The 13,144-nt window shown below is 34.6% G+C and overlaps 1 protein-coding gene across 1 annotated transcript in view; it reads left to right on the forward strand.

Annotated features, from left to right (window-relative positions):
* The window catches only part of LOC114289063 (putative LRR receptor-like serine/threonine-protein kinase At1g07650), a 38,713-nt gene that overhangs the window by 19,012 nt on the left and 6,557 nt on the right, over nt 1–13,144 (forward strand). Inside the window, 9 exon segments of the mRNA XM_082885818.1 lie at nt 603–677; nt 8,416–8,472; nt 8,566–8,591; nt 9,083–9,561; nt 9,839–10,034; nt 11,420–11,569; nt 12,156–12,274; nt 12,355–12,565; nt 12,677–12,914. Coding sequence (XP_082741944.1) covers nt 603–677; nt 8,416–8,472; nt 8,566–8,591; nt 9,083–9,561; nt 9,839–10,034; nt 11,420–11,569; nt 12,156–12,274; nt 12,355–12,565; nt 12,677–12,914 — 1,551 coding nt within the window.

Raw genomic sequence — 13,144 nt, forward strand, 5'->3', positions numbered from 1 at the left:
AAAGGCTATCGGGCAAGACCCAAGCCTATAATGGCCTATGTGATGGCTAGGTGACAGCCTACAAGTGCCGACAGGATTGTTGGATAAAAAAAAGGGACTGCCGGCTGTGTTGCTAAATAGGTGGGTGATGCCAACAGAAGAGAAGAATAAGAAAGGATGGGTGTGCTAGAGTTTTGGCTCTGACACCATGTTTGTTTGAGGGAAGAACAAACTTAGGAAATGATGTGACAATCATCCCTTTTTATATTAATAACATATAGCTTACAATGGAAGTCTTAAGGCACAAATAAGAAAAGTCCATAATAAAGAAATTATAGCTAAATCAAATCAAATCATACAGTAATATTCTAATATAATATTCTAACAGGGTTTCCACTTCAAAATATCAAATTCGGGTTTAAATTCAATTTTGTATTATTTTAGGGATTTAAATTCAATTTTGTAATGTTTGAGGGTGCAAATGTCGCGTAATCACTTTTGAAAACCTCAGAATTTGTGCCATCCCAAAACTCTGTGAGATTCATGGCTATTGTCACAATACTAATGCTCTTATTGCTGAAATCTACATGACCAAACTAATTGATGATATCGCGTTTGTTTAGTTATTTAACTGGTAACTTGCTGAATGGATCTGTGCCGCCTGACTGGATACTGAAACATGGGCAGAACTTCAAAGTGTAAGTTTCTCTTCCAAAACCCTTAATAAAAGTGTCAGTGTTATGTAAAGTTGTCTAATCTTGTTGCTCATGCAGTAAACCATTAATCTACCTTGCTTTTAGTCATTGCTTGTTGTCCTTGTGGGCTTTATTTTGATCCATACCTTTTCAATGCAGTTATTACTAAGTAACTGTAATTGTGGTCATTCATTAATACTACGCATTCTTGGAATTTATAATCTGATGACACTACCGTGAAGAAAAAAAAGAAAAAGAGTGCAGATATTATGTGAGTGCACCATTTAACAAGTTGACCTCCAATGCCCCTTAACATACTTGATTATCCACTAACAATTTGACTTCCAAGGTCGGCCATCTCAATGTTAAAAGGGCAGTTTTCTTGCTACAGTTCATTTCTCCTTGGGCAAACAACAGTTTTCGATTTTGCCTAAAAACCTACTTCCAACTTCCAATAGCATATTGGACCAAATAAATGATTATTTATCCCCCCAAAAAAGGCACATAAATGTTGAAATGCATGGATGGTTAATATATTCTTTTAAGTTGGGGGTGTTATGCTAATTTATATGTTTAAATTAAAGCAGCAGCAATGTGAAAAACTTTTGTGCTTCATTGTAATCTCTAATGCGTAATAAGTTTAGAGCCCCTAACAGATCTCCTTATCTAGAATTTGATGATCTGATCATGTTAGCACAGTACAGGTCTGGCCAAAAAGAATAAGAAGATTCAAAACAAGACTTTTCATTCAAGTTTATCTCCTCAATCTTCAAAATGCAAATAAATTTTTTGAGTTAACACCTTCCAGCGTGGGGTGAAAAATAATTCTGTTTTCCATTTTCTGTTGCACAATTACCTAAAATGAAAAATTGAAAAAAATAAAAATAAAATTGGCCATTTCAATGTTTGTAGGCATGGATGTGTCGTAGAATTTTTCTTGATTGGAGTTGTAGATGTAGAAATTATGCCACAAGCAGATTAACAAATTAACTTCTAGATGCATGTCTTAAGGCTCTTAACAACTAGTTGAAACAAAAGTCCCATTTTTTGGATTGTCAGACAGTTATGGCTTACCCACAAAAAAAGGCTAAGATAAGTATTTTTTTTATTTTTTTATTGAACTTCACTTCCAAATAGCATGCATGAAACATAGTTCTTACTTCCTGATGCGTCGTTTACATACCAAAAATAAACACTAAATTGTTTCAATTCCTTAGAATAATCACTACAAGAAATCTCACTTTTGTCGGCTAAAAATTTAATTGGCAAAGGTCCATTTTTAGTCGGCAAAAGTTATCCGCGACTAATTTTTTTGGTCGCCACTTTGGTTGCCAATTGAGGGTCGGCAAAAGTAAATAATGACTAGAACTTTTGTTAGTCGGGAAAAAGTTGGATTTGGCGACTAAATTTTTGGTCACTAAATATATCATTACTGCAACTAATCCGTTTAGTCGGTAAAACACTTTGGTCACAAAAAGTGATATTTTCCTAACCAAACGTGTTAGTCGCCAATTGTTACTACATTCCACAACCAAAAAGTTTGGTCGCCAATTATCACATTCCACAACCAAAAAGTTTGGTCGCCAATTGTCACATTTCACGATAAAAAATTTCAGTCGCCAATTATCACATTCCACGACCAAAAAGTTTGGTCGCCAATTGTCACATTCCACAACCAAACATGGTAGTCGCCAAAAGGAATGTTTGCGCCAACATCCAACAAAATAAACCTGTAATTCATAATAATCCATCCAATCCATTCAATACAATCTGTAATTTGCAATAATCATTCAAACCAACAATTCACTTGAATCATGAACATTCAACAAAATATATAAATCATCTAATCCTGATCCTGTTTAATAAAAGTCAGCAACTATTATAAGTTTTCATTCACAAGTAATTCTAAACTACATATTCTTTTCTAATTAATTAAAAGTCCACTTGTAATCTATATAATCATCCAATTCACATCCATGTAGCATAAAATTTAAAACATAACAAGTACTTATTATTATGTTTTACATTTTTATCCATGCCCATCTTTCAAAAAATATAATTAGTAGTGTACCCAAATATTTTTCATACACACCCATCCAAAAATATAACTACTACTCTATCCATAAATATAACTACTATTTTACCCAAATCTTTTTCATTCACATCTATCCAAAAATATATAATCCTTCAAAAAATGCTTATAGTGACAAGTAGTCCTGTACAATTTAGCTTCGTGCACGAGTTCATCCATCTACACCAAAAAAAAGAGAAATAATGTCAGGTAAATTTTTTATGAAAATATTTGCACATCACTTTATTGTAAAATTAGATAAAAAATGAAAAATATCCATGGAAAGTAAAGGTAACATGAACAAATTAAAGGACTATCCATTTTGTAAATAAAACAACAACATTCATATGTATGCTTTCCAATAAGGATTACAAGTCTAACTATTGGTCCACAATTTGCCAATATTGGCTTGTGCTTGAACAATGGAAACTAAGTTCAAATAGGCTTTGTAATTCTAAATTCAAAATACTTTTGTCGAACTTTTACTTGGAAGAGGGTAAGTGTGTGAAGGGAGTGGAAGATACAAGGTTCGGATTGGCACATTTTTTGGTCTAAATATGTAACCGTGCGTCCTATCGATGTGTCGCTTGCTCTCACAAGGTTGTTGCATGTAGGCAAAGGTGACCATTATGATATGGGGGCTGATTCGATGCTGTTTCCAATGGTTGCCCCCAAACGACCAGTTTTTTGCCTTTTTTATCCTATTTCTAATCTTAGACAATGGTACATCTTGCTCAGAAATGGGGTTTACACAATGTGGAACAAAAATTTGGGAACAAATCTAAAACAATGGGCCAAGATAAGGTTCACACTAAATTTTGCTAACAGAGAAGACTAGGCTTCAGTCACTTAAATATGGGCTTGAGTCAGTGAATACATGAACAATAATGCACCAAGATTATAAATAAATAAATAAAAGTAATAGACATATGAATCAGATACACCAATTCATTAAGAAACCAGCAAAGTAGCTTTGGATTCAATACAAATAAGACATTACATAAACCTAATATTGCTACAAAAATAGAACGCTTCATCCATATGTACAAGGTGCAAATAAAGAGTAATGTTTCCAGAGAAACAGCTTTGGGTTTGTGTTTGTTCTGTAGAATTTTAACCACAACCATGTCAAGGTCCTATTTTTTCTTACATAACAAAAACTAAAATGAGAAAATAAAACAATCACAAGGGGAAGTCCAACAATTCACAAATGGATGCAAATTGGGGAAACAAATATCCAAATTTCAAATTCAAGTAATATAAATATTGTGTGAGATTTCCAAATTCTGTGTTACAATATAACCTTTTGAGACACACAAAAAATAGTACCAGCTATCAACTTAAGAATTAGAATCTGAAGCAAAGAGTTTTGAAATTTCACAGAAGAACGAACACAAACCCAGTAAAATGAATCATGAAATTATGAATCAACATCAAACCCATAAAACTCTAGAAATCAAACCAATTAAACTAAACTCATTTAAGAAATCAACACAAAATTAAACTAAATAAATAATTTCAAACCCTAGAGCAAGAGTGGGAAATGGGAAAATAGAGAAAGAATATCAAACCCTAGAGCAAGAGTGAGAAATGGGGAAAATAGAGGAAGACTATCAAACCCTAGAGCAAGAGTGAGAAATAGGGAAAGAGAGAGAGAGAGAGAGAGAGAGAGAGAGAGAGAGAGAGAGAGAGAGAGAGAGAACCTGGCATTATGGCGATGGTAGTGGTGATTTGCAACGCTAGCTGTGGCGATGTGCAACGCAAGTATGCTTCATGGTGGTAAGCGACTGCGGTGAGGAGGTGAAGTTTGGTGGTGCCTGAGATTCTCTATGAGAGAGAGAGATTTGAAATTGTTTGTATTCCTGTTCTGCTTCAGACCTGGGCGCCAATCTATATCACTAAAATTTTACACCTTTAGCGGCTAAATTCACTTTTTGTCGAAAAATCTTTATTTATAACGACTAAACTATTTGGTAGGCAAATCTTAAGTAATGGCGACTAAAATGTTTGTTACCAAAAGTACCAATTTGGCGACTAATTTTTTTTTTTTTTTTTTTTGGAAAAATGAGTATATGACGACTAAATTTTTTTTATCTGCGACCAAAATATTTTAGTCGCTATTAAAACGGCGTAGTTTCATTATCTACGACCAAAATATTTTAGTCACTAAAAAATTTGTCATTCCCGATTTTTTTTGGTCTTCCCTCTTCGACTTTTGCCAACCAAATTTCAATTTTGGCCGTAGAAAATTATATTTTGGCAACTAAAAAGTATTAGTCGGCAAAACTCCAAACCTTTGCCTACCAAATTTTTATTTAGTCGCCAAATGAAAACTTTTTGCAACTAAATTTTATTTAGTCGGCAAAATTGGTTGGGAAAAATGTAAATTCCTATAGTAAATGGTAAGTTCAGATATCAATCCACAGGGACAAATGTGAAATTAAACTAATTTAATTGTTAAATTCCTAAATTAATTTTGATCAAAAAGATGATTATTCATAGACTACTAATAAAAGAAATTAAGAGATTAAACTAGCAATTAAAATTGAAGTTGGAGATACTAATTTTTGGAAAAAAAACCTAAGGTAATGAATTCACCACTAGCTACATAAATAAGGTCTTAATTTGGAAATCAATTATGTTACGGTTGGAACCAAATAATACTTCACAACTACAAGTTCTAAGCATTGATCAAGAGAATGATCACGTTCAATATATAGACACGAACCATCTCAAGTAGCACAAGTCGCTCGCTCTAAACTGTGGTAGCAACACGACTTGTCCCTTGTAGTATGGCTCGTCTCATACCTTGAATATGAAAGAAAAGAAAACCATTGCATGGAAAGTATTCAACAATCACAGAAAGTAGAATACTTGAAGAAAATATATTTAAAAACTTCTTGAACACCATACAACTTGTTCAAACCATTACATAATCAAAAACCAAAAGGAAAACCTATTTAGTTAGCAAGGTTTCATCAAAACCCTAGAAATAGAAGAACTAGCCACTCATTAAGGAGTTGGAAGAGGTAGGGGATGAGAAATGTAACGCCCTCAAAAATAGATAGAACCCATCTCATTAGACAAGCATTTATATATATAAGATCCACATTCTTCAATTCATCAGAGTATTTCTTTACAAAAGTATTACATGTTAACAACAAAAGCAAATGCCCTACGGGCTTACAACTTTCCAAGTTAACCCTTGGTTACAAAAAAAGAGTACTAACTCAATTACACATTAAGCCCTTGGCTTGGATTTACATGTAATACATCAAAAGGAAATAAGACAACAAAAGTCTGTTCACCTCTAGCCTCCCAAGCTATGTCCTTGGAGGTGGCATGCTACCTGTACCTGAAAATGATGTTCCCATATAGGGTGAGCCACAACCCAGTAGAAACACACTAAACCAAATATGAACAGTGACTAAAAGATTAGCAGTTGATAGATGGCCAACACTTATACTTTCACTTATAACGCTTTACAGTTTCATGGCATACAAGTCCATGTTACAGTCCATTTTCCAATTCTTTTCAATTCTCAATTTATAACCATGGCTCAGAACCTGGCCAAACAACTTATATGAGACAGTAACTCATATTAAACATTTTTCCATTTCATAATAGATAAGCATACTAGCTATATCACACACCAACAGATAAGCATACAAGCTATATCATCACTTCCATAGATATGCATAAGAGCACTATCACACTTCCAAGGACAAGCATATGAGCTGTGTCAACACATTACTAGATAAGCATATGAGCTCTATCTATGGAGTCCATCCCCTATCTTCTCCCAACAACATCCGGTTTAGAGGTCCATCCCCTATCTTCCCCTAAACCGTGGAGTACATCCCCTATCTCCTCCAACACGACACAATGCATATAAACAATAATTATACACATCATCACACAATACATAAATTTAATGTATTCTTTCAACCGTCATACTCAATGACACATTCCAGTGATTAGTTTCAGTTTGCCTAATCATCATGCATTGTCTACAACAATCAAGACTATCCTCCACCGATAGCCCAAAGCAGCTATTTCTATACAGAAAATAAATGCAACAATGGATATATAATCAACATTTCAACTAGGCGAGCGATAAATAATCCAACCACACCCTTTAATCCCATATCTTTCCAAATCAATTCCTCATTTCTCATAATTAATTATACGAATTAATTAACCAATGTAATTAGGGCATTTTCCATAATTAACATTACAACCCTTAGGTTCCATTTTCATTAATGTTTCAACATTAATTTCACTTTTCCATGCCAAACATGCATCTAGGTTTTATATAGTTAAAACCCCAACTTTTGTAAATTTACACAAAAGCCCCAAACTTTCACAAAATTACCAAACCAACCCTAACATCTCAAAATACTAAAATTTAAAGACAAAGCCCATAATGAGGAGTAGGTTATCCCTACCTCAAAAGATGACTCCCAACCAAGAAGGTGAAGAAAACGAAAATGCTCCAAACCACGAATTTCTCGGATCAAAAGATAGCCCTCGACGATCAACAACCTTTTTGTAAAGGCCAAAGGTGAGGAAATCACTCCTACTAGATCAATACCTAGAGAGAAGGTAGAGTTCTAGAGTGAGAAGCTCAAGAATGGGGTTTTTGGGAAAGTAAGAGAGAGAAGAAAAGTGAAAAAGTGATTTAAAATGACCCAGCGGATAACTCATATACACATGACCCGCTCGAGCGTAGAATAGAGCGCTCGAGCGTAAAGCGCAAACATTTGGTCCCGCTCGAGCGCATAGATAACCGCTCGAGCGTGAAAACCAGTCCGCTCGAGCGCAGATTTTCATCTCCCAGAACTTTACAGGAAATGGACTACCCACTCGAGCGCCAATAATACCGCTCGAGAGCGACCCGCTCGAATGCAAGAAACCCGCTCGAGCGTAGAAAACACACCTGTAGAAGTTTTGCAGGGCCAAGAAATACTGGAAGTGTGTAAACCCCGCTCGAGCGCAATAAGACCCGCTCGAGCGGACCGCCCAAAAACTGGGCAACAAGGAATTGAAACCAAAACCTAACCAAACTGTAATAACCCTGCCCAAAACATCCTAAAACTCAATCAAGCGGAATTAAAGGACGACAACAAGATAGATACAACTACCAACTTCACGGAACCGAGTCTGGAATACAACAGAACAGTAAAGGGACAATCGGGATCGCTATAAGAAAACCACCATGGAAGATTCTTCTTGAAGTTTGAAACCCTTTTCTTCAAAACCCTAGCCCCTTCTATCTTTTGGAAATTTTCAGAATCCTATTCCAGCCTCCTTTTTCCTCTTTTATTCCCAGTCAGACGAAGTCAAAATTTTGCACGTGTCCCTAGGTTGGCCGCTCGAGCGCCCATATTTTCCACTTGAGCGGTTATGGGCTGCACGTGCGGCGAGATGGCAGACCGAGAAATTTCATTGCTTGCGCGGAGAATCTGCTTTTGTGCCACTTTTCGTCTGAATTTGCATGTTGCCTGCCAAATCTACACAAGTACACAAAACACATCATTTTCACCAAATAATCATAATTCAAAGACTATAAATGTAACTTAAGTGGCCTCAATGTGGTACCTTTCGGCATACATCACTTCCATATTGCATTCAAGATAAGATGAATCCTAATGTGAATTCTGTGTGCAGTGATCTTTCGTATAACAACTTTAGCTCAACAAGGAATTCAATTTGCCAAGAAAATGTGTAAGAATCTTTTATCTTATTTAATAACTATTATAACCTCTCTAAAATCTTGTGTGTACCAGCTCAACTTTTCACTTCCTCTATTTCCTACAGGAACTTGTTTGAAAGCTCTTCAGAGGGCAATGCTTCGTAAATTTCTGAAACTTCTGAAGAAATTCATTCATAATATTTTCTATTACTTTCGTAATATGTTTAGGCAGTGTTTCATTTCATTTCATTCTTATCTGACCTATATTCTAATATGATATGATGCTGACTGGCTCATGGTCTCACGTTGTTCTGTCAGTAGAATTCATCCTTGCGATCGAGGCTTTCGCTGTCTACAAAGTAAGTAGAAATGTTATTTATTTCATTGTATTGATAGTTTGACCAGTTAACTCTGGGTCATATTCTTCTTCTTCTTCTTCTTCTTCTTCTTCTTCTTCTTCTTTTATAATTTGTTCCATTTACCTGTTTTTAAGGCTTACACACATCGGCATTGGAAACTAAAAATATGGTGTTGTGATTCTATTGGACCTATTACAAGGTGTAGCAAGTAGATAAAAAATTATGGCTTAAAGAAGTTGTAGATTGCGTGTAGTTAGATTTTTAAAAATATGAGTGTCTTTAGATTAAAATTGTAACTAAGGAATTCTTTCCTAGATTTCTTTGTTTCTGATCTTTCTATTTGTTTCACTTTGTTGTAAGGTATCTGATTATGTTTTTGTGTCAGATCGGTCCTCCTTCCATATAAATTGTGGTGGAAGTGAAGTAGCTATTGATGGAAAAACATATGAAGAAGATAGAGATTTAGCAGGGCCTTCAAAGCTTTTCATAAGCCCAAATAATTGGGCATTTAGCAGCACTGGTGACTTTGTGGATGATGATCGCTCTTTAAAGACATACATTTGGACAAATACTTCGAGGCTCTCTATGAAGAATTCCGAGTTGTACATGAATGCACGACTTTCTCCCCTATCCCTGACTTATTATGGTTTCTGTCTACAAAATGGAAACTATACTGTAAGCCTTCACTTTGCAGAGATCATGTTTACTAATGATAAAACATATGCCAGCCTTGGAAGACGCATATTTGATGTTTACATTCAGGTAACATTAGATTTTCACACCCATAAAACTGACGTAGAAAGGTTTCTTTTTCTCATATTATGTTTTTGTTGGTAACTGATTTAAAGTGGTACTCTTAAAGGAGATGATGCCCGTCTTAATGGCCAAGTATTTTAGCATTCGATTTTTCATCGATTGCTCTAAGAACTGTTTTTTTTTTTTTTTCGCAAGCTTAACATAGCAGAGCCCTACCAAAGTAAATTTAAACAGTTACCTTCAGCATATGGAGTTCTTTTGTGATTGGATTAAGTTGCTGCAGGGAAAGCTGGTGCTGAAGGATTTTAATATTGCACATGAAGCAGGTGGGGTTGACATGGAAACCATAAAAAAATTGCCGGCAAAAGTGACTAAAAGCACATTAGATATACGGTTCTATTGGGCAGGAAAAGGGACAACCTCGATCCCAAGAAAAGGAGTATACGGTCCTCTTATTTCAGCCATTTCTGTGAATCCTAGTAAGTTGTACAACTTCTACTACCTTCTTTTTTCTTGTGTTAATGATTCGGGATTGACCTCATCTGGCCATTACCAACTTAACAAATTTCACATTTATTTGCATCATGCATCAATTGTACTAAACCACGAAAAATGGAATTACCTATTTGTTACAATGAGTCTTCCCTTTTCACTAAATGTTTAGTAAAGAAATGACCTCAATTTAAAGTATCAACCATAGTTACTAGGAGATCTCTTTGATGTAGGAAACTTGTTCTATGAAAACTTGATTCTGGAAAGGACACAAACCCAACATGAATTTTAAAGAACTTGTCATAAGCTCTTAGGAAATGTTGGAAAAACTTCCTAGAAATGCTTTTATCACAACTTTTTCTATTTTTCATGCTTGCAAAGCTTATTTTTTAACAACAATATGTAACTGTTCTTGCAAGTTTCTTCATATATTGTTTAACATTAGTATTTTAATCAAGTATGAAAGTACTCAAAGGCTTTATATTGTTTTTTCAAGTCTTCTAAAATATTTGCTTTTACATATTCTACTCGATCGTATATGACCTATCATTGCTAGTTTCCTATAATCTTTTTTTGACCATTTTTCACGTTTCTGTTTCCCGTACCTATTACCCATAATGACAATTATGATTTCAACTATCAACATTAGGTGATTACTCCTTTACCTTTATAAGTCTGATGATTCACAAAATCGGATGCATTCATATAGATGCTGTTTTTGGAGAGCCTTCTAAAATAGTTAGGCAAACCGTATTACTAATAAATGGATTTTGATGATACTGAACCGTGGAAGGTTGAAAAAGAGGACAATTCAATTGCTTTCATCACTTCTTTATGTTTGTTTTGATTACATTGCCAATGGAACAAATTTTCTTACAGGCAGCAAGATATCATTCTTCTATAAATAAAAATTGACATCTCAACGATTTTATTCATGTCAAAATGTGGTCATTTTTTGTCGGCCTTCTCATCTTGGTCGGGGTTGTTGTTGGGATATAGTTCCACATTCCAACTAAGTAAAATGATTTTACATTTATGTTCATTTCCAATTGTTAGTTAATAAAAGTGATTTAAATTGTGGAAGTCCTTCTGAGTTTTGACTTTTAAACAAGAGTAACCATGTGAGTGCATGGTAATGGAATTATTTTAGTTGTATCTTAGCCTTTACTGCAATGTCAGGCAAACCAAGAAGCCAATAAATGTAAGCATGAGGTTTTTCTGTACATTTAAAATGTGAAGTTTAAATAGAGAAAAGGAATAATAAATTATTGTCCTTTTTTCCTTTTTGGCTGTTTTTTGTTTGCTTGGATCCCATTCATTGATCACCTTAACAATTTGATCTCGTTGGTGTATCTATTTTTGGTTCATGCAGATTTTGATCCATCAGAGAATGGGAGTAATGCATCTATATCTGCAAGCAATATAGTTGGAATTGTGGCTGCAGTAGTAGTTGCTATCTTCCTAATGCTGGGTATTCTTTGGTGGAAAGGATGTCTACAAAACAATAATACAATGGAACATGGTATTAAAATCAACTAGACAAACTCTGGATAATTATGATAGTAATAATTATCATACTCATCATCAACGGTGTTTTTATTTAAACAAAAAAATTCAATGTTTGTTATGTTATTTACCCAAATAAATTATGTAAACATGTCATGGTTCAATAGTTTTTATTGTCCATAATTTTTTTTAGAATCCAAATGATTATTTGGTTCACTGGAATAAAGGTTGGAATGGAATTGTCATTCGATTAAAATATTCATTCACATGTTTGGTTCATTAAAAAGGAAAGAAATGTACATTCCAAATGGACTCACCATTTGCCAATTTAGGAGAATGGTCCTTCCATTGGGAGGTCCATGAATTAGGATTAATGCAAACACTACCTTAGGAATTAGGATTAATGCAATACAAGTTTGATTTGCTCATTGTGGGAGTGCTTTATTTAGACATATCCAGGTCGAATGGGACTTTTTAATTTCTCCGAGCATAGAAGATGAGGGTGAATTTTTTTATTTTTATTTTTTTTATGCAAATTATTAGGAATGAGCCTCTTGACTTTATTGAATGTGCTTACTTATCTGGTTGAGCTTCTTCCACAGATCTGAAGGGTCTAGACCTACATACTGGTTCATTTACCTTAAGGCAAATTAAAGCTGCCACAAAGAATTTTGATGTTGCTAATAAGATTGGAGAGGGTGGTTTTGGTTCGGTGTACAAGGTATCTTGTGGTAGATTTTCTTTTTTCCTGGTGTTAATAGTAATTCAACAATTCGTAATTGACATTGTTTTGAAACGAAGGGCCTTTTATTGGATGGCACTGTGATTGCTGTAAAGCAGCTTTCTTCCAAATCAAAGCAAGGAAATCGCGAGTTTGTGAATGAGATAGGCATGATTTCTACCTTACGACACCCTAATTTGGTAAAGCTCTATGGATGTTGTATTGAAGGAAAACAACTGTTGCTAGTATATGAGTACATGGAAAATAATAGCCTTGCTCGTGCTTTGTTTGGTAAATTTCAACCTCATGCTTCATTCTATTGCATTCTTTTGGTATCAGAAAATAAACACATATTTTAGTGTATTAATATTTTTGAGTTTTTAATCATTTGGTGATCTGAAAGCCCTGAAGAACACTGTTTAACACTAGACTGGCCAACTAGGAACAGGATCTGTGTTGGTATTGCAAAAGGTTTGGCTTATCTACATGAAGAATCAAGACTGAAGATTGTCCACAGAGACATCAAGGCCACTAATGTGTTGCTTGATAAAAATCTTAATCCTAAGATATCCGACTTTGGTCTTGCAAAGCTTGATGAAGAGGAGAATACCCACATAAGCACTCGGATTGTGGGAACTTAGTAAGCTGTCATTCTTATTTTTGTTAATGAATTATTTATATTATATTTTTGGTTGCTAATGTTCTTAGTATTATCATTATTATGATTATTGTTGTTGCAACCAATGAATTCACTGCCCAAAGTTCCCAAAAAAAATAAAAAACAAAATTAGCATCATAATTTGTTTTCCCCAGAAATCCTTAAAGGCGATGACCTAATTTTAGACATGCTTTTGTGGAAATAAAGCAGTG

This window comes from Camellia sinensis, chromosome 8, assembly GCF_055761805.1.
Source record: "Camellia sinensis isolate YWXY chromosome 8, ASM5576180v1, whole genome shotgun sequence".
In the NCBI taxonomy this organism is placed as follows: domain Eukaryota; kingdom Viridiplantae; phylum Streptophyta; class Magnoliopsida; order Ericales; family Theaceae; genus Camellia; species Camellia sinensis.